Source organism: Trachemys scripta, chromosome 10 (assembly GCF_013100865.1).
Source record: "Trachemys scripta elegans isolate TJP31775 chromosome 10, CAS_Tse_1.0, whole genome shotgun sequence".
NCBI lineage: Eukaryota > Metazoa > Chordata > Testudines > Emydidae > Trachemys > Trachemys scripta.
In genome coordinates, this window is record NC_048307.1 from 66,584,063 (window position 1) to 66,606,591 (window position 22,529).

Genomic DNA, 22,529 nt, shown 5'->3' on the forward strand with positions numbered 1-22,529 from the left:
GTAAATAAACACATGACTGGAAAAGGAGGTGATCTTTGAGCTATATGCCAGCTCATTTAAGGACAACAAGAAAACCTTTGTCAGAAACCGGCCTTTCTTCAGAAAGAAAAACTACCAGCTACAGTAGCATTGCAGGGGAGCAAAGAGAAGTTGTAGAAAGTAATTCAAATTCACTGCTGTCACGGGTGGGCGCAACTCCATTGAAGTCAAGGGAGTTGTTCTTTCCTATGCCAGTCACGAATTTGACCCACGAACTCATCCTTTTATAAGCTTTATCATGTTCTCCAGTTTTCTCAGGCCTAAAAAACATGATTAATGGGAAACCTGTGCACAACTAATTGACACTTCAGAAAGCAGAAATAGAGATTTGAAGAACAAAACTTACTTTCAATTTGAATGAAAGAATACAAATTTATTAGTGTGTGTGGCGGATTGGGAAAGTATGGGCCAGTAGCTGCAAGTGTGGCAAAACACAACAAAAAAAGTGGCTCTATAAAAAGTGAGGCAGAAGATGATCAACTTTGTTTTGGGACAATGAAGTGATAAGGCTGACCCATCCTAGTTCCATTTGACTTTCAGACAGAATACTTGTTTCCAGCTAAGAGTGATAACTACTTGGCAGGATATAAATCGATCTTGCTCACTCTTGCTGTAAATGTGGATGAACCAATAATGCTTTTGGAAAAGATAGCAGCTAATTTAAAGTGAATCCTTTGGAAATGCAGTAAATTGACTCAAATATTTCAGCCTTTAACTGCATGTATGTTGGTTTCAGTGGGGGCATCCAAGGTCAGGTTTACAAAAATAACTGAATGGAAAGAGTGAGTGTATAAATGTTTCAATCTATGGGTCAGATTAATGTCACTTTGTTTGTTTAAGATCTGATTCTGTCTGACTTTAATTTGTTTTCACTCTGAATCTGGTAATATTTTCTAAAATGGAGAGGGAGAGGACTGGGGTAAACTATTAAACTGCTGTATCTCCAGAAATAACTTTATCTGTACTTTGTAAAACCACATAAAGTAATATCTATCTTTTTGTTGAATATATTTGAGTTTCATCTTTAGTTAGGTTACTTTGTATTCAGAACATGCTATTAATATAATTTGTTCAGGAAAAGTGGAGGAGAAAAATAAAAATGTGTTTAAAAAAAACAACAAAGTCACTCATAGGATTCAGAGTAGCAGCCGTGTTAGTCTGTATCCGCAAAAAGAAGAACAGGAGTACTTGTGGCACCTTAGAGACTAACAAATTTTCAGAGTAGCAGCCGTGTTAGTCTGTATCCGCAAAAAGAAGAACAGGAGTACTTGTGGCACCTTAAGACTAACAAATTTAGAAGAACAGGAGTACTTGTGGCACCTTAGAGACTAACAAATTTATTTTCATATGAAACTCATAGGATTGAGTTTCAAAGTAAAAACCAGGTTCTTTCCAAATGTTTTTTTTTATTATTATTATTTCTGACCATATAAGCTTTTACTGAGATGACTTTTTTCCCCCCTCCCTCCTAATATGGCAAAAATCTGAGTGTCTAGATATTTATGGATGAACTTTTTTTAATATATAAACCACCTGTTATTTCTTCTTTTCCTTCAGAAAGGTGGTAGGAGTTAATTTATCTATTATTATATTGGTAGAAAACAGTTAAATCAACAAAAATAATGGGAAATTGTTAGGGTGACCACTTGTCCCTTATTGTAAGGGACATCCCTTAGTTCCCTTATTTCACTGATTTATTGCATGAGTAAGGGAAGGCTGAATCAAACCTTTGCAGAGCAGCACTAAGCAATGTAACTGTTGATTTAAACCTTGTTTTCAGTGTAGAATTCAGCCAGAAGAAACCTAGTCTTTTAACAAAACCTAACCACAAAGCTAAAAAAAAGTTCTCCTTTTGTGTCATGCTAAGACTGCAGTGAATTGCACATCTGAAATAAAAATCATGGATATGGTCTCTTGTTTGAGACTCCGCCTGTTACTTCTGAATATATAATATCACATTTTATCTCCACCCAGGCCTCTGTTTTTCCACTTCTAACAGATAAGGGAATGCTAGGAAGAATTTAGAAAACTTCTGGAAAGGGAAAAGGTTCATTGATGAACCAAGTAAAGAGCTAATGCTTGCCACATATGGGCACTAATATGTTTTATTGCAAATGGTCATTGAGTACTGTACACAGGGGAAGGGGTGGGGCTTTGAAATATGGTAACTTCTGACAGGGCCAGGCAGTTTTAAGCTGGAGGCTTTAAAGTTACCAGAGCTCTCTGGAAACTTCCGTTCAGGCTTAGCAGCCTATAAATCAGGGGTCGGTAACCTTTGGCACGTGGCTCGCCAGGGTAAGCATCCTGGCAGGCCGGGCCGGTTTGTTTACCTGCCACGTCCACAGGTTTGGCCAATTGCGGCTCCCACTGGCCGTGGTTCACCGTCCCAGGCCAATGGGGGCAGCGGGAAGCGGCAGCCAGCACATCTCTTGGCCTGTGCCACTTCCCGCCATTTCCCCCACCCCCATTGGCCGCAATCACTTCCTCCTTTGCCAAGAGTTTCCAGACTACAGGAGATATTTCATTTTGTTACCTCAACATTTCCATTATTCAACACTATGTCCCCACAAGATGCTTAATTACATACCTGTAGTTGAAAGGATCTTAAAGTTTTCCAGCTATTAGAAGTTACTTGTATAGATTTGGTGAGGATTGCCCAGTAACAATTTTGAAGGATGATGAAGATGGGGATGATGAAGAGATATTTAGTGACTAAATACTACTTATATTTTTTCATCATGTTCTTAAAACTTATTTTTATGATACAGTCTTAAAATTAGAACAATCTGGTCATGTATGTGCTGGAGTCTGACATAACTTACTCTTCAATTAATGCATTATAACAAAGGATTGATGACAAATTCTTTAGTCATAAATGTAAATCTTATCTAAAAACAAATCATGGTAAAGCAGAAAAAATGGAAATGGATTTCATTCAGCGGTATATATTACCGGGGTACTTCATATTTTGATTTCAGTGAACAAAACCACCTTAATCTGATTCAGTTACTTTCTCAGAAAAAATGCTGACTTTTTCCAGGAAATTGTAAGTGTTATTGAAGAGTTGAAGCTTGACAAAAGGCTTGATATGGATTGTTTGTACAAGCAATATTGTGCATGGAGAGATTAGTGGAGTGTGTGTGCATGCTTCAGGAGTCTGATTGTATTTGAGCATTAGACCATTTCTAGTTCTCCCAGTTTCTTAACTTGCAGAACTTATGTCCATTTCTACTTCAAATGCAGTAGTAAAAAAAAATATTTTCTCTGTGTGAACAGACTTGGGCAGATTGAAGAAACCTGCTAAATATTGAGTCTGTTAAGTCTGAGCTTTAAATTAAAGTTAATTTCAATTGTGTGTGTGTGTATATATATATATATAAATGTTTTATTAATTGATTTCAGAAAACAAAGGTGTTAAACTGATAAGTACCATTTTAAACATTAAATCGAAGCTTATGATAATTGCATTGTATAGATGAGGGCAGTAGAAATGTACATGTGAGAGAAAAATACATGATATGCTAAGGGAAATGGTGTGTCCCTGAAATTTCCCTTAAAATAAAGCATGGTCTTACATTTCATGTGGTTTCCCCTTATCTCTATCCAACAGACATGGATTGTACAGATACAATCATCCACCAGACTTATCTGATTTAGTTCCAAGAACACAATTTGTCAAAGGAAAGAAAATATCGTGTTTGCTGTAGAGCTCAAGATAACTGCTCCAGTCTTTCAGTCGGAGTGTATGACTGCTCCAGTCTTTCAGTCGGTCCTTTTTGGGAAAGCTACTGTAATTCATTTGTGCATAGTTATGTATAAAGTAAAACCCAGAATCTATAAGTAATGTAGATGCATGTAAACATCTGAACAGAAATTTCTTTGCAGGTGAAAAGCTGCCTTAATGTTCTGTTGTTGCACTGACAAATATGTAAGCATTTGTGTGGCTAGCAGTCTGAAACATGCCAATGTTCTAACAGCTGAGGCCCTGCACACCTGCTGGAGAAGTAAGAGATATAAAGAATTGTGTGTGTAGATCAAGAGAGATACTTACATAGTATCACAACTCTTGGGCAGGGATCTGGTGGTACAGAGGGGAATCTGGGATTGTAATAAGATCTGGCGGTGCAGGAATGGCCAGGAGGCATAGAGGATGGGAAATGGGACATGGAAGATCATAATTTTGTGTGGAGAACAAAGGGAGGGAATGTAAGACCTCTGGACATGAAATACAGGAGTCAGGCTGGAACACAGTTGTTCATGGGCTTTTGGAAGAGGGATCAGGTTAGGATTCAGGACTCCTTGCAAACCCATGTTAGCTGTGCTGGTGTAAAAGGGCCACAAATCCAACTGAACTGGAAACCTAGGAATTCTCTCAGCATAGGGAAATTCCTGTATGAATCACAAAGGGGGGATAATTGTGTGGAGTCACTTGCAGGATAAAAGCCTAATACTATGTGTTATATTTTTGCTTCTTTAGCAATGAGTTTTTAAAATGTTTTGTTTTAAATGCAGAATATTTTTGCATAGCAAAATTAATTGTTGAAAATGCAGCAAAACAATTGACAGAAGAAAGACATGAAGAGCTATGAATGAAATTGCATCTACAACAGGATCTGAATTCATTATGTTTAGTGGCAGACACAGAGCCAACTCCTCTTTCCTATTGAAGCCAATGTTAAAACTCCCAATTGGCCAAATCCTGAAGACTTTGCTCACTATATACTCACCAGTCCTCACTCAGGCAAAATTTCCAGTCAAATCAAAGTAAAATGTAGGGACTTTGAGAGTTGGATTCACTGATTTCAGTAGGAGAAGAATTGAGCTGTTTAACTTAGTGGTTAACATCCATGAAAATTGGTCACTTTTGCCATCAGAAGGAGCCTATATTCACTACTTTAAATTAAAACATATTAAACATTAGAAAAACTATTTATCTCGAAAATAAGTACTACAGAGTTTGAACAAAATGTGTTCCCAAGCTATACAAGTATGCACACTTTTAATAAGGATTATACTTAATTTAATCTGTCATATGCCTCTTCAGTAAGTGAGATGAAAAGAACAAGATTTTTCCTACATTTTAGCTAAAAGGGTCTCCCTACACAAGGCACCTTTTGAGGTTAACTGTATGTTTACAACATTTGAATGAGGTGGACTGTATTAAAACACACACACACACAAAGATCCTTCACTGTTGTATGTAACCTGAGACAATGCCTTCATAATATGAAACAGAAAAGAACTTTGTGTGTCATGGGGAAGGGGGTTGGTATTTTTGCATACATTTACTGATCCTCAAATTCAGTCTTGAATAGATAGTAATGGTAGTGCTCTTACTAAATTTGTCTCAATTCACTCCTTAACTCTGTCATTCTGAATTTCTTGTAGCAACTTTTCGAATTGGACAATCAAGCCAGCAAGTAATTGTCCTTGTTAACTTTATCTAAGAAAGAGTTTAAATTCCAAGCTGTAGGGTTCACTTAACTTCACTTTCATGCTTTTGTTTTAGTTGGAAGAAAGCCTTGCCTATTCTTCCCATGGAACAATGATTTGGTAAATCTTTGACAGCAGTAAAACTAACTTGTTTGTTTAATCTTTTAAATCATATAGTTCACTTGGCTTCGGATGAGATTTCTGGTGTTGTCTTTCAGGTTTCTGGGACTCCTTTTGAAGCACAAAGGGGAAAGTTTTTAATTTGAGGACATAACAATTCTTAATAGTGATCTGTACGTGAAGACAAATATGTAGACTATTTTACCATTATTAATCACCAGTGCTGTTAATAAAAGTAATATTAAGCAACATTACATTAGAATACAGAACAATACATTAAAATAGGGGTGGGCAAACTTTTTGGCCAAACGGCCATATCTGGGTGGAGCAATTGTATGCAGTGCCATGAATGTAGAGCTGGGCAGGGGGTTGGGGTGCGGGAGGGAGTGCGGGATGTGGGAGGGGGGGCGGTGTGCAGGAAGGATCTCAGGGCAAGGCGGTGTGCAGGAGGGGTGCAGGGTGCAGGAGGGGGCTCAGGGTGCAGGCTCTGGCCCAGCACTGCTTACCTCAAGTGGCTCCAGGGTGGCAGCGGCACACAGTGGGGCTAAGGCAGGCTTCCTGCCTGCCATGATCCCGCGCCGCTCCTAAAAGTGGCCAGCATTTCCAGCAGTGGCTCCCTGGAGTGTGGTGGGGCAGGCGGCTCCTCTACACGCTGCCCTCACCTGCGGGTACCACCCCCAAACCTCCCATTGGCTGCGGTTCCCCGTGTCTGGCCAATGGGAACTGCAGGGGGGGAGTGCCTGCAGGCGAGGGCAGCGCATGGAGCCCTCTTCCGCCCCCCCCCGCCCAGGGTTGGCAGGGAAGTGGTGCCAGCCGGGAACGGTGCGGGGCCAGGGCAGGAAGGGAGCCTGCCTTAGCCCCACTTCATCACGGGGCTGGCAATCTCACAGGCTGGATTGAAAGCCTGACGGGCCGGATCTGGCCTGTGGGCCATAGTTTGCCCTCCCCTGCATTAGAAGCAAGAGCAAGACCAAGGACAGGGTAGGTCCATTATTCAACAAGGGGGGGGAAATAGTAACAGAAAATGTGGAAATAGCAGAGGTGCTTAATGACTTCTTTGTTTTGGTACTTTGCCTAGGAAGGAGTACTGGGTGTCATAGTGGACCACAAGCTAAATATGAATCAACAGTGTAACGCTTTTGCAAAAAAAAAGTGAACATCATTCTGGGATGTACTAGCAGGAGTGTTGTAAGCAAGACAGGAGAAGTAATTATTACACTCCACTCGGCACTGATTAGGGCTCAACTGGAGTATTTTGTCCAGTTCTGGGCACCACATTTCAGGAAGGATGTGGACAAATTGGAGAGAGTCCAGAGAAGAGCAACAAAAATTATTAAAGGTCTAGAAAACATGACCTTTGAGGGAAGATTGAAAAAATTGGGTGTGTTTAGTCTGGAAAAGAAGACTGAGGAGGGACATGATAACTGTTTTCAAGTACATAAAAAGTTGTTACAAGGAGGAGGGAGAAAAATTGTTTTTCTTAACCTCTGAGGATAGGGCAAGAAGTAATGGGCTTAAATTGCAGCAAGAGAGGTTTAGGTTGGACATTAGGAAAAACTTCCTGACTGTCAGAGTGGTTAAGCACTCACTGGAATAAATTGTCTACGGAGGTTGTGGAATCTCCATCATTGGAGATTTTAAAGAGCAGGTTAGACAAACACCCGTCAGGGATGGTCTAGATAATACTTAGTCCTGCTATGAGTGCAGGGGACTGGACTGGATGACCTCTCGAGGTCCCTTCCAATCCTATGATTCAAATACCCAACTTTTTCTCTCGGCAAGTTCCTGAATGGCATCGGTGGGATAGGTACAGAGGGGCAGATCGGCTTCCCCTGGCAGAAATTTAAAGTGGCTGGAGCCCCAGGCCCTTTAAATTGCCACCAGAGCCCTGCTGCCGGAGCCCTGGGGAAGCAGCGGCGGGGCTCTGGTGGCTATTTAAAGGATCCAGGGCTGCGGCAGCCACTACTGCTGCCTCCTCAGGCCTCCGGCAACAGGGCTCCAGGAACAATTTAAAGGGTCCGAGGCGCCGGTAGCCGCTACCGCCCTGGGCCCTTTAAATCGTCCCCGGAGCCTGCCGGAGACCTGGGGTAGCAGCGGTGGGGTTCCAGGGCTTCTTAGAGGATTCAGGGGGCCTGGGGCAAAGCAATTTCGGGGGCCCCTTCCATTTAAAAAAAGTTGCAATACTATATAATACTATATTCTCGTGGGGCCTGGGGCTCAGGCAGCGATTTAAAGGGCCAGGGGCTTGGCCGCCGCTACTGCCCCGGGCCCTTTAACTTGCTGCTGGAGCCCCGCCGCCGCTACCCCAGGGCTCCAGCAGCAGGGCTCCGGGGACGATTTAAAGGGCCCGGGGTAGTAGTGGCAGCCAGAGCCCTGGACGCTTTAAATCACTGCCCAAGCCCCTGGCTGCTGCTGCTACCTCAGGGCTCCAGCAGTGGGGCTCAGGTGGCAATTTAAAGGACTTGGGGCTCCCACTGCTGCTATCCTCCAGGGCCCTTTAAATCACCACCCGAGCCCTGCTGCTGGAGCCCTGGGGTAGCGGCGGTGGGGCTCTGGAGGTGATTTAAAGGGCCAGGGGCTCCCGGCTGCTGCTAACATAGCCCCAGGCTCTTTAAATCCTGATGTAAAGTGCCTGGGGATTTAAAGGTCCTGCCTCTTCCGGTAGAGGCCCTCATAAGGACTCCAGAGTACAGGTACGTCCTTTACGTTATTTTCACCCCTGGATAGGTACTGATTGAGCCTCGTGGTAATCCGTACTGTGTGGTCTTAAAAACTTGTGGGTTGATTTGCAGATATAAGGATGTGTATAGCAACCATCGATCCGCTGGACCATAGTATACATGTAAGAGGTCTAATCAGGTCCTGATGAATCTGCTTATGGCTGAGAAGCCCAATTTGAGACCAACACAGATTGTTACAAGTTTTACAGCTCCATATATTGTCTGAGTTGGAATTCAAGATTACGGCACACTGCTTTCTCACTTTGCTTTCATCCTCTGGATCAAAGCTGCTTCAGGCTGAACTGCATCCAGTGCCAGGTGTTCCCTCCAGATTGAACAGGATTCTGTGCACTCCTCCCAGCTTTCTACATTGATGTTAAACAACTTTGTATCACTTTTACTCATATCGTGGTACTGCCATAAGATTCATGACAGCTCTAGAAAGCGGGATCATCCTTTATGATGATATAAGGAATTAATCCTTCCAAAGGAGCCAGAGGCAGGACTCTTCAGGTCACTAGGATCTTATTAGGAAGGAGTAGTTTCAAATAGCGTATTCAAAGCCAATAAGTGATTGATTAGATTGATGAGGACAGGTCACACTCATCCCACTCCTGGAAGGCTCTCTGCCTGCTCCTGACACACTCTGACATGTCCCCTGTAAAGTGCTTTGAAGCTGAAAAGTGTTGTATAAATGCAAGGTATATTGGTCAAGCTTTAAAAAATTTGAAAAATTCGCCCATTTGAAGATTACAGAAAATGGAGAATGTGGCAGAAACTGCTAATAGCTTTCAAACCACAAGAAACTTTGTAAGTGCACCAACCTTATTATGACAACTTGAAATCTCTAATTAGCAATTCATCAATTTCTCAAAAGCATATGCTGTTTTAAGTGCCAGAGAGAGAAATTTACCTGTTCATTGCCAGTGATTTTATCACAGGAGATTAAATCAAGCTTCTACAAATTTTGTTATAACATTGGTTCCTTAACATATGGAAAAAAATCAAGCCTCTCCTGATGTGAATTGGAAGACTCTCCTGCCATAGATATTCATATGTACTGTGTGAAAAGGCTAAATGGAACGTTTTCATTTCTTATGTAGTCATTTGAACTGCATAGTGCAGCTTTTGCTCACTATCAATTGAATAGTCACAGTTCAGAATATTTCTGAATCATGAGATGACTTTTTTTTAATGAAAACAATCCATGAAGTGACCCTGGATGGAATTCATCCTTGTGTTGGTGCAGAGCATGGGGGTGGGAGAGGAGGCAGTGGATAAAGGAGGCTTGCACCCTGCTGATGCTGGAGCTGCTGAGAGACATTTTGTCCCCTGTTGGTTGGGACAGCAATAGGGACAGCTGGCAAGGCCGTTTTAATTTGTGCATGACTGCTATGTTTCCTATGGGTCTTGTGACAGCTGGAGAATAGGCAGTTGGGGCACAGGAACACCCAGGTCACACTCATCCCATTCCTGGAAGGCTCTCTGCCTGCTTCTGACACACTCTGACATGTCCCCTGTGCAGAGAGTATACAGAGCTAGGTCTGGGCCGCTTTAGGCCCCTAAGTCCAAAATCCAGATCTAACACTTGCTTAGTGTCGCCTAAACTTGTAAGTGCCTAAATTCTCTGGGTGCCTAAGTTTCCACTAATAAAGTCTCTTAGGACACCTCAAAGTCTGTGGCTGGGCGTGTGCACAGCCATCTCAGTCCAGATGCCTAGCTCACACCTAAACCCCAATGGGATTCTCAAATTAGGCATTGCCCCACCTGTCTCCTGCACGGCCTGATCCAGTAAGGCATTCTCAGAGGCTGCCTAACAGATCAGGTCACATGTAAAATGCCATTGGTGGTGGTGCCAGTGTACATGCCCCAGGAGTTAGACCAGTCCCACAGGATGTGGGAGAACTGGGTTCAAGTCTCCCTTTGCCTAATGTACTGTCGTCAGTTATCCCTTGATACAAGGATGATGTCTGCCAGGGAAAAGTTCATTGACGAGACTTAAGATGGCTGAGGAGTCTAATCTGTGCTCTACAGGGTTTTCCACATATACGACCTTTAACTTTATGCCCCCCCCCAAAAGTTATATTTGAAATGTTCTTACTGTTGCACTTTGATTTGTGTTTGATTTTGAAGGGTTGTGTATAGCTGGTTACTTAAGAATACTGGTTTGTTAAACGTTCTTCCAAATACAAAGATTTTTTTTCCTTTGGTTTAATTAACTTTTTTTTTTAATTCTTTCATAATAATGGATGTATGGCAAATGATTTTATGAGTCATCATTGCATTAAACACAGAAAATCCTTTAAATAATACTGAAATCATTCATAGGGTTTTGCAGAAGCACATAGGGAATGTTAAATTTCAACCACCCACACACAACACTGCAGTGCTCGCAAAGTCTGTATCCCAACACCGCCAACCACCTGCCCATGAGCGAACATCAAAATATGAACAGTAGGTATCCCTGACAGCATTCCCATGTGTTTGTGTTCTTTATGGGAGCTTTGCTGGCTGCTCAAACCTCTGAGCAAGTCTCCACACCTCAGCCTCCCATAGGGTGACCAGCTGTCCCGATTTTTATAGGGACAGTCCCGATTTTGGGGTATTTTTCTTATATAGGCTCCTATTACCTCCCACCCCCTGTCCCGATTTTTCACACTTGCTGTCTGGTCACCCTAGCCTCCCACCCATTGATAAGGTTTTCCCTTTTGCGCTCATAAATATTGTGCAAACACAACATGCAGTTATAATGGTTGGAACATTTTTTTTCTGTTGCTTCCAACCTATTCCATAAACAGAGCCATTTGCCTTTCAAATGGCCAAATGACTTAACTACCTTTCTGAAGCTATTCAGGTGATAGTTACAATGTTCCTTCTTTTTGTCCAAGACACTGGTGTATGGCTTCATTAGCCAGGGCATCAGGGGATAAGACAAGTCTCCCAGTATAACTGGACCAACCTCCATACCATTAATGTCTATAGTGCTCCTGCGAGCAAACAGTCCTTTCTGCATTAGTTTAAATAGTATTGAGTCCTGAAAGTTCCTAGCATTGTGGACCTTCACAGACCACCCTGCATTTGTTTGTAAACCTGCCATGGTAGTCAACCCATCTTTGGAGCACCATGGAGAAATAACCCTTTCTGTTTATAAATTAAGTGCCCTGACTGTATATGTGGGGAAAATGATAGGCAGGGGGGGTCCATCAGTTGCCACAATACAGTTTGGGAATCCCATCCGTGCAAAGCCATCAACAATCTTCTGAGCCTTGTGACCCAGTTAGACAGCATCTTATCAATGGCATAGCAGATCTGCATGACAATGGCCCCAATAGTTGACCTCCCCAGGCCAAACTGGTTGGCTACAGACTGGTAACGTTCTTGGGGTGAGGGAGAAGCTTCCAGATGGCAATGGCGACCCATTTTTCTGTGCGTATAGTGCATCACAGGTTGCTATGCTGTCACTGAAACCCCGGGGTCAGTTCTCCACAGATCTCAAGGAAAGGTAGCTCTCCCCATCTTGAAGTTCTCTTGCCACTAGTGGTCACCCTAGCGCTCCAGAATAATCCTTTCCCACCAATCCACACTGGTTTCTTGGGTCCAGCAACTGTGCTGAATGGTGTATATGTGATCCAGGAACCAGTCCTCTTGTTCCAACAGCTCAGTGTTTCCTGCCTCATCCTGCTGCCAGGACTGCAGCATATCCTCCTGCTGTCCAGGAGGAGCTGCTGCTGTAGAATATTTTCCTGTTCCCACATCATCTGCTCAGTGGTACAACAGGCCAACTCCAATGCAGAATTCATCCAGTGCTGAGCGTTGTAGTACCAACCAAGCAGCATATTTGCACTTGTCACCATAGCAACATGGAGCATTGTTGGATCCATACTGGCTGACAGCAATTTGAAAATAGCATGAGCCAGCCCAAAAAGGAAGTATGGGGCAGAGTATGGGGTAGTATGGTAGAGATATGGGATTTTTCTTTTCAATTTGAACCTGCCTAGCTTTGCACAGTTCAAAGCAAAAACAGTCCCAGGAGGATGCACACTGCTCAGCACTGAAGCAAAGGACAATGGGATGCCCCTGGAGAATACAATGCCCTCAGTTTGCAGCAAACACCTTGTGTTTAAGTGATGCAAATTGCAAATGGAACAAGCATTCAGTGGGAACACAATTAGTGCAACTTCGTATCGCAAGTTACCTGATGTGCATCAAAAAGCTTTCGATTAGCAGCCACCCCTCCCATGTAGCCATGACCTAAGTCCCCTTTGTGGAGCTAGCCCTGGGGCCAACCACGAATTTAGCCACCTGTTCCTCATTTCCTTTATTCAAATTCCATAATGGTTGTACCTGACATAGCAATTTGCTGATACTACTTTTTTGAACAAGCAAATTTGCTTTCTACAAATAATAATCTCAAAATTTAGTTTGCATTTGTTTTGGTAATTACAAATAGAAGTTTGTGAAGAGAATAGTGCGTTGGGAGAAAAATCTTAGGCCAGGACTACACTATAGACCTATATCGGTATAACTTCTAGTTATACTGACCTAACCCCTCTGCATAGACAGTGTTATATGGATGGGAGAGCTTCTCTTGTTGACCTGGCTACTGCCCCAAGGAGGTGGATTAACATTTAACAACACCATGTAGTAGCATCTTCATTAAAGTGCTCCAGCAGTGTAGCCGTAGCACTGTACCTGAAGACAAGCTTTAGCGCAGTGATACACAGATTGTGTCTTGAGCCACAAGTGGTTCTTTAATATGTCTCCTGCTGCTCTTTGCAACACATGATATTAAAACATGGTGTGATTTTAATTATTAACAAATCAGGATGCTTTTACTGTTATTAACCAATTACACCAAGTTACTAATGTAAGTTGATAACTTATTTGCTGTGAGAATATATAAAAACCTAAATATTTCCCCTGTCATTCATACTAATGTGGCTCTTTTGGGCAATGTTGATTGCTAATTTGGCTCCTGAACCACTGTCTGAGTATCCACTGCTTTAGAGGAAGCCATAGAAACCTATCCCCGTCTACTAAGAAAATAAAGGATTCAGAAGACTCTCTCTATTCCCCATTGCACTTTGTTTGTTTCCGTTTCTAGGTGGAGGTCTGTGATGGTTCCACTGCTTCGTCTTCCAGGGGGCAGAGCATCCTGAGCTTCCACTGCAGTAAAATGGAGTCTGAGGGGCTGCCTGCAAGGCTCACGTACAGGGCTGTACAGCAAAGGACTGTGCTGCTGACATTTGAAAACTGGACCTTCCCCAAGACCTGCGATACCGTCAACTTGAAACTCAATGTGTCTGAACACTGCATCTGCTGTAGTGACAGGCGACACCCACGCTTAGGGCTGGGCCTTGGACCACCCCATCTCCCGCTGTTGCTAAGGCTCCCGTCCTAGCAACCAGCAGCGTCAGGTGACTGACTACCTCTCTGGGAGCGGGGTCACTTCCGGGCTCGGCTCCCATCTACATCCGGGGGAGTGGACGGTTCCCCTCTCCGAGCCCAACCGCTGTGTCGGGTTCTGTGGTCAGGAGGGGCCGAGGCGCGGTTGCCTCAGCGGGTCGGAGCGCCGCGGTGCCGGACTGCCCCCACCCCACAATACGCGAAGGCGCGTTAGGTGGGCCCAGCCCCCGCTGCGCTCCCGGGTCTGCTGAGAGCTTCTCCCCGCCCGCTTCGCCCTCCCCGCGCCAGGCCCTCCAGGGTCTAGCCGAGGAGCCGCTTCCCACCAGACACCGGGGCCTGCCCCGCGCCGCACGCGACTCCTAGGGGCGGGCCGAGCCCTGTGGAGCCCCGCCCCTCAGCCAAATTCCGGCCGGACCAACCTCTCTCCGCGGGGCGCGAGCGATGGGCTCTGCCCCGGGGTAGGGGCCGCGCGCAGCCGGCCGGGCGGGGAGCCTCGGTGCCCCCCCGCGGGAGGAGGCAGCGGCTGCCGGGGATCGCGCTCATGCTGCTGTCGCTCTGTGCCCTCAGCTGGCAGCGGCGAGGAGCGCCATGGAGCATCCCGAGGGGAAGGAGGGGTTCCTGCTGGAGGCCGCCGCCCCGGGGCAGACGGGACCCGCGCTGGGTATGTGAGCAGCGGCCGCACGGAGCTCGGCTACTGATCGCTAGCATCGCGGCGGCCCCTGTATCGTATCGTGCAAACCTTGTTGTTCTTGTCAGGGAGATTGGGGGTGGAGGGGTCTTTTTTGCCTGGCTCTTCTCTAACGTTTGAGCGTCCAAATTGGGAATTTGAACTCGGGAAGCTGCACTCAAGTGGACATGCTTCCTTTTCTTGTGTATGTTTGACTTCTGTGAGGGAAGAGCATGTGGCACGTCTGAATTGGTTTACTTGATTTAGAGCGGCTTGTATGCACAGTGTACGTTTTTGTTGAAATCTCACCCGTCTGCTGTATTCTGTCATGGCATGATTTTGCAGCTGAAACCTCATCATGTAGGGAGGTGAAAGGAGCATTGCTCACTTGATGTGCAAGGAACTGCAATTTACACTCCATTGCTGAGACTCCCAACTTTTATTTCAAAATAGGAAATCCGTTAGTACTAACAGATGAAGGGATTGCAATAGTTCTTAGCAGTTTAAGATTGCTACTTCTTGTTACAGATTCCTGTGAGGCATCTCCAGATGAGGGACTAATAGAAGATTTGGCTATTATAGATAAGAAAGCTGTGGAGCAACTAACTGAAGGATTGATTTCTCATTATTTACCTGATCTTCAGCGATCAAAACTAGCCCTCCAAGAGCTCACGTAAGCAAACTGAAAAAAGCAACTCTTTCTAATACATACATTTCCTCTCTAGAATTTCTTCAGTCAAATTCCCTTCTTCTGTATAAGTGGAATATATTTTCCTGTAGTATAGTTTACATATAAAATAGACTTTTCTGTGCTTTGAATGCAGCACTTTGAACAATGAGTGTATATTCTGCAGATTATAAGTATAATTTTAAAAAAATTGCCAGCCATTAAGATGGACAGTTTTAAAATTAAAGCACTGAAATCCATGCACCCAGTCACAGCAAAAGACACATCAACTTTCTAAGTGCGCATTCTTTTTCTGGAGAAATGTAACCTTGTGTTGTACAACTTTATTTGGAGAAAAACATCCAGCATTTGAGATGTTCTGTTGAAACGGTGATTGCAAGAAATATATTTTTAAGTTTTTTCTTGCAGGTATGAAACTCCCAGACTCTACTTTTAATTAGCATACACTGCTTTGTTTCATTGCTTAACATTTATAAGGGTCCCCCTCTGTGTGCATTGCTCTAAGACACTGTTGGGATTTCCAGCAAATGTCTTTGCTGTGCTTAGAATTTTTCAGATAGTGCACAAGAACATTTTAGTTACAGGAAGAGAGATAGTAGAGTCCTTTATAACTGTTTAATTAGAATTCATTTAATTGTCAGTTTAAAAAAAAAAAATCTGCAAAGACTCAGTTCCTTTATCTATTTCTGTAGGTTTCCTGATTATTCCTCATCTACTAATATGGGGGAAAAAACTATTTAGTACAAACGAAATAGTTAATCTGAAAAAATTCTCTTGGAAAGTTGATTTTTTATACAACTTATTTCTGGCATTATATCCTCATTAACAATCAGTATGTTAAGATTTCAGTGAAGAGAACAGTAGTAAAACTCAAAATTGTGAGTACTTTTTAATAAATCCAACATAGTCTATTTAATCCATTGGTTCTCAAACTGGGGCCGCCCTTGTGTAGGGAAAGCCCCTGGTGGGTCGGGCCGGTTTGTTTACCTACCCCATCTGCAGGTCTGGCCGATCGCAGCTCCCACTCGCCGAGGGAGGTACTGGCCACTGCTTGCAGCAGCTCCCATTGGCCTGTAGTGGCAAACCGCGGCCAGTGGGAGCCGCAATCGGCCGGACCTGCGGACGGGGCAGGTAAACAAACCGGCCCAGTCTGCCAGGGGCTTTCCCTACACAAGTGGCGGCCCCAGTTTGAGAACCACTGATTTAATCTGACTTCTTATGTGTGTCTTAAAGTCTTTGTATTTTTGTTTCAGACAGAATCAAGTAGTGTTACTAGACACATTAGAGCAAGAAATTTCAAAATTCAGAGAATGCAATTCCATTCTTGATATCAATGCTTTGGTAAGTGTATTCTATTATAAGTTTGCCTATGTTTTAACAAAAACATTTATATGTACATGTATTGTTTTTCATCCCCAGAGAAAATGTTATAAATAGACTACTAATAATCATTACATCAATAAGTCTGTTCTTTGTAAATTGGAAAATACAACAGAACCAACATGATTCTGTTAAATGGAAAGATGAGAACATGGAGGACTGCTCAAGTCTGTACAGGTATGTATACACTGCAATAAAAGACCTGCAACATGGCAGCTTCTGGCCTGGGTCAGCTGATGTGGGCTTGCAATGCGTGGGGTGTGAAGCTATAAAATCGAAGTGTAGACTTTTGGGCTTGGCCTGGAACCTGGGCTCTGAGACCCTGCCCACTAACTGGGTCTCCGAGCCCAGGCTCCAGGCCGAGACCAAGTGTCTACACTGCAATTTTATAGCCACCAGGCCAAGCCCTGTGAGCCCAAGTCATTTGACCCAAGCCTCTGCGGCCCTACCATGGGTCTTTTATTGCAGCGTAGACATACCCTTACTGGCCTGCAGATGAGGGATTAGCAGGCATAGACAGTCGGACCAGCTATATAAATCTAGAAGCCAAAATCAGTGCATAAAGATTGCATATGCTACTGAGGCTCCAGGAGCAGCCATTGGGTACCCATGGTACTCTGTGTCCTATTCCTCAGGTTGGTGGAAGGATTCTGGTTCACTCTCGTACATTTACTCAGGCTGTGCACAGGGACCAGCATTTGGTCCTTTAATTTAGTTGCATATTTTTTGAGTTTGAGTTTTAGTGGTAACTTGAGGGAATATTCTAACAACAACAACAAAAATTCACAGCTGTACTTCATGATTGCCATAGTTTAAGGCAAATGACAGTGTCTTACAGAAATTGCATATGCAGTTGTGACATATGAAGCTAACTTTGTGTTTGTAAGAACTTTAGGAAATTATAAGGTAGGCTTGAGAATTAATTAAGTGTGGAACCATATAAGAGCTTGAATTTTACGACTTGCACTTGCTAAGCTTCAGGCACTTTGGGATATAAAACTGAAAACTAATGAGCATGCATGCAAGTGATAAAATGCTTTCTTCTACCTTAATGAATATTTACATAATTATAGTCATCTGTACCCTTTGATACATAGTAGTTATATTAAAATTGTTTTAAATGTTTAGAATTAAGACCCTAAAATATTCAAGCCAGTCTCAAACTGACTGGTCTTCAGCCTGTTTTTGAAGTTGCTGTTTTAGGGCATAGCTTTATACTCCAGACTAAGAAACATTTTGATCCACTGAATCTTACTATTCCACTGTCTTGTGTTTTTAAAGTTTTCAGAAGCTAAACATTATCACAGCAAGCTAGTGAATATTAGAAAAGAGATGATGATGCTCCATGAAAAGACATCAAAGTTAAAAGTGAGTGGAGTGAGTTTGCTTCCTTGTTTCCACTGCCTATCAATGTAGAATTTTAACAGCATACTATCACATACTCTTAATCAGTATTTTTAATACATTAGGAATTTGTAAGAAAAACCTGGTTCTTTATATCCCCTCTCTTTGTGTAAACTTGTTTACGCTATATTTCCAATGGCATTGAAACTAACCATGGCTGTTTTTAACCTTCACTTAAATTTCCTTATGTTAAAATATATTTGTATGCTAGCATCACTGGTGATGTTGAACTATTAAGAAAAGCTAGATTCTGTCTAAAAGCTGAGGCTGAGAATTTCTTCTGCCTCTCCATCCTTTAGTATAACACCAACAATGGCATAACTTCTACCAACCTGGTGGGCTGCTGTATATAGCATGTTTGACTTCATTCAGCTGTTAAATTTGGTCCCTTACTCCTTAGCCAGCAAAAAATTAAGTCCTCTGTGGAGGCAACAACTTGCATAGTATATACTCCTCTGGTGTTCTTAAAGAGCAGTGATAGTGGGATTTGGAGGAATCCAGTTCGTCCCTCCCCTAAATACATCATCACGATGCAGAGCCTGGGGTAAAAGGCAGGGAAAGAAGATAGTAAGAAAGAGGGCGGGGTCCACTGGATTAAGAGGGCCTGAGAGGGTTTTGGCAAGATCTCAGTCATGTGTGCATATGTCTTGCATTTAAGTTAGGTTCCAAAAACCACAGAGCTTCTGATTAACTTTGTTTTTTTTTCTGGCTCAGAAAAGAGCTCTCAAACTGCAGCAAAAGAAACAGAAAGAAGAACTAGAACGAGAACAGCAACGTGAGAAGGAACTTGAAAGAGAGAAACAGTTAACAGCAAAACCAGCTAGAAGGACATGAAAGCTGAGCATACATCAGCTTGTCCAAATTAATTATTTTTAAATTCTATGGACTTGTTAAGGCAGACTCTGTTATACTGGTGAGCTAAAGTTGTTACTGGGGAAAGAGTCTCTTGTACAGTATTATAAACTCCAGAATGCTAAGAACCAGTTGGTAAATTGCCGCTTTTCCATTTCAGCCATTCAGGATGCCTTCTTTTCTAATGCTATGCTGTTTGATATTAATCATAATGTAAATTTAGTTTTGATATATGCAGAGGAATTTAAATGTCATAATTTTAATTACATATCTGTTAATTTTCCATTTGTTTTTTCTGATGTTTGAAATATTGGATAAGAAATAGTAGGCTGTGTATTCTTTCAGACAAAATGTTGAATGTGGTTGGTGCAGTTTGGGAGTTCAGTTATGATCCATGGACATCCGCAGCTCTGTACCCTTCTGAGGTTGCTTCAATTCAGATGTCTTTGTCTTCTTGTTGAGTCCACAGGTCACAAATATCTGTGCCAGTTAGGTATAGTGGATCTCCCTCCCCCAATTGCTATATAACTGAGTGTTAAAGCCATATGATATTACTGATCATGCGTGAGAAGTACAAATGACCTCCTTATGTTGGGACTCTTTCCTCCGTTCTTCCCTCCTCCCCCCACTCCCTCCACACACTTAGGCTGATGGCCCCAGTTTATTTGGGTGAAGCTCCCTTTATTTCAGCAATCTTCCTTGGATCTTATAACTACATGGTTTGAGATGATCACCTCTGACTATTCCCCAAGCCCAACAGGATGAATGTGAAAAACATGTTAAATTAAGATCGGCATAACTAATGCATGCATGGTACAATCTATAATGGAATTGCCAGCCCTTGTGCTTGGATAAATGCTTTCTTGGATGGCCGTGATTCAGACCAAAGTAATTGAAACTAAGGTACGGGTTAGAGAGGGAGATTATGAAGCCAAGTCAGTTGTATTGTTAAACAGATCTCAAAGGATTCAAAAGCTGTAGATTTCATTGCTTTCTATGTAATAGACACTATTTTAAATTCATTTACATCTTTAGGAAAAATTCTTGCAGTGTAATATTATTTCATGCAATTGACCCAGTTTTAACTCTTAGACTTAAATGAGAGAAACTGCTTCACATGGTTAAATTTTTTTACCAGTGCTGATGACAACTTGTACTGAAAAATTGTATCGGGGATGCTCTTAAGTGAATGTGGGGTGGGGATTAACTACAACTTCTCTGAATGTGTAACTGTTTTCTTATAGAATTTGGTACAGCCTTCTGTTCAAATGAATATATACACTGTTTAACAGTCTAGATAAAGTAGTTATTTTACATCTGTACCTTTTGAATCAATATTAGTAAAATATATGTTGTCATCTGAGCTGACTTGCTTATCAGGAAGTAAGTAAGATTAAGTGTAAACTTTGTGTAAGCTATTTATAAAAATGGATGGCAAGACATTTAAAGGGACGCCAACTTGAAATCGAATTGGTTTTTAAAAAATAATTAAAAGTAGTTTAAAATGCTACGTACGCCTGCCCTGATTCCTCAATATTTATGATGTTACAACTAAATTTTCTTATTTTTTTAAATGGTTTTCCTTTTTCTTATGTGAATGACCTTCTCAAACAGGGAAATAGCAAAACTTTTGTAAAGTGCCATCCAATTCATAGTGTAAACAAGGAGGTGAGGGGACAAAACTCTCTCAATTTTTCAGTTGCAGTAATTAAGTAGATACTTGTAGCAATAATAGATTAAAAAAATTCAGGCAGGTGTTTTTGTTTGTCTTTTTTTAATTGACTTTGCAGGAGAATTGTTGACCTATATCGTGTGGGGTTTTTTTAATGCATTTCTAAAACAATATGTACAAAAATGCTAAAATCCGTTTTTGAAACAGTGTAAATAAATTAAGTAATTTTAAATATTAACCTCTTTTTTTATTTTGTAATTAAATGTATTGCACAATTACATTTTGAAAATATACTTTAATAAGAACTATTTTTATAGCAGGAAACTAGATGCGTCAGTCACACATCCAAATCAAAATTAACTTCCTCTGCTAAACATTTTTTTTTGCTCCCTAGTAGAGGGGAAAAATGCATTGTTTCAGGCTATGGTAGCTTTCTAATAGTGAAGAATTGTTTAAAAAAATTGTGATTGTTCTCTATTATGCAGAATAGAGAAATCCAAACATTGAAATTAATGAGTAAGCAATTTACATGGTTCATCATTTTGGATTAACTTGTCATCTGTTGAAGAAAGTTAACTTGACCGTGCTTTATTGAAGAACCTCAATGGCACTTGGAGAGAGGAAAAGTAAAAACGTACTGGACATCCATCCACTGCCAAAAAGGAAAAAAGCAGCAAATAAGTAACTGAGACTTTTTTTTAAACAAAGACCCCTGATATAGTGGGGTAAATAGGATAAATGGAAACGTTGAAAAGTGTGGAATTTGATATAACTTTGGTTACATAGAAATTTAAAAAAAAAAGCTACTAGTCAGAGCTGTAACTCAGATCCTGTCGAAAAGAGAATTATGCCTCACAAAATTGCATCTTCACAGGGAATGTAATAATTTTTGCCCAGACTTCTGTAAAATCTCTTTATTAATGGACGGGGTTTTCTTTTTCAAATTGTCCTGTTGCAGTTAAACCAATATGAGAGAGAGAGGAAACATCCAACCTAACCATTTTTTCTAGAGCTCAACCTTGTAAAATTCTACTAGGCTGGAGCAAGAAACTTTCCTTTTATAAGCAAGTAAAATTCTAATTAGTTTTTTCCATCATCCTTATGGTAAGAGTGTGTGTGCTGGGGTGTCTTTTTCTCAATTGCATCAATGGGGATCATACTACTTGACTACCTCACAAACCTGTTGAGATTAACATATGTGAAGCACTCTGAAGATGTATAATTGCATGTGTTGTGGACATTGTCTAAACACAAAGTTGGACTGATTTGTAACTTGATTTCTAAATCAATACAACCCCATATTGTGTATGCAGTTATACTGATTACTTGTTTATATCAAGTGTGTTTTGGTAAAATCTGTACTGATACCCATCTTTTTATTGGTATAAATGTGAACCTGCTATGCTAGGGGGATGCAACCAATTTAACTATCTTTTTAGAAACCCATACTGTTAAATTGTTGCAACTTGTGTGTTATACAAGGCTTTTATTTTATTACTTGCCCCAAGTATCCAATTTGCTTTTTAAACTACTAATGCACATCAGGTGCATGTCTTCATTCAGCTATTCAATTGCTCTTTAGCCTTTTATCTTCTGAGGAGTCCATACATTTAGAGAGTATCATCACAGAGTGAATGGTAGACTTAAAAAATTCCCTTAACATTGCTCCTATTTACCAATCCCTAGAGTACCCCACTGTTCTCCTTTTTTTTGCTCAATTTCTTCTTCCTTAATCAATTTTTAATTCACAACTAGACTTTGCACTTTGTCTCCTTTCTTTCCTTAAAGATAATTAAGGGAAACTGATGCTTTTTTAAAATTCAGGTAAATTATTCTCACTTCTTTCCTCTTAATTACAACTTTGATATCAATGTAACATTTGTTTGCAAGGTTTCAAATAATTTTTTTTAAACTGTTCAGAATTTCAGTATCTGAGAAGGTACTTAATTCATAAGGCTTCTGTAAACAGACTTTACTGCCACGTAGTGAGCATATGTAGTACTTCATGTCCTACCATTGCTGTGTCTTCTTAAGTTCGTTCTAAAATTCAACAGCTAGGGCCCTAGTCCTGCAAAAATCTATTCAGATGTTTAATTTTACTAATGTGAGTAGTTTAATTGACTTCAGTGAGTAAAATTAAGCACATCA

General features: G+C 41.6%; 1 protein-coding gene across 4 annotated transcripts; it reads left to right on the forward strand.

Moving 5' to 3' along the window:
- The first annotated feature begins 13,778 nt into the window (after positions 1-13,778).
- On the forward strand, positions 13,779-21,689 carry BLOC1S6 (biogenesis of lysosomal organelles complex 1 subunit 6). 4 transcript variants are annotated; one of them, XM_034783897.1, is made up of 6 exons: positions 13,779-13,932; positions 14,286-14,379; positions 14,914-15,058; positions 16,327-16,414; positions 17,735-17,821; positions 18,572-21,689. In XM_034783897.1, the coding sequence occupies exons 2-6, from the start codon at positions 14,307-14,309 to the stop codon at positions 18,689-18,691; spliced, it is 513 nt and encodes a 170-aa protein (XP_034639788.1). In that variant the 5' UTR covers positions 13,779-13,932; positions 14,286-14,306; the 3' UTR covers positions 18,692-21,689. The 4 variants fall into 4 exon arrangements, with proteins under 4 accessions (XP_034639788.1, XP_034639790.1, XP_034639789.1 ...); XM_034783899.1 differs by having other exon boundaries at positions 13,788-13,923; positions 14,968-15,058; XM_034783898.1 differs by having other exon boundaries at positions 13,790-13,923.
- The last annotated feature ends 840 nt before the right edge of the window (positions 21,690-22,529 follow it).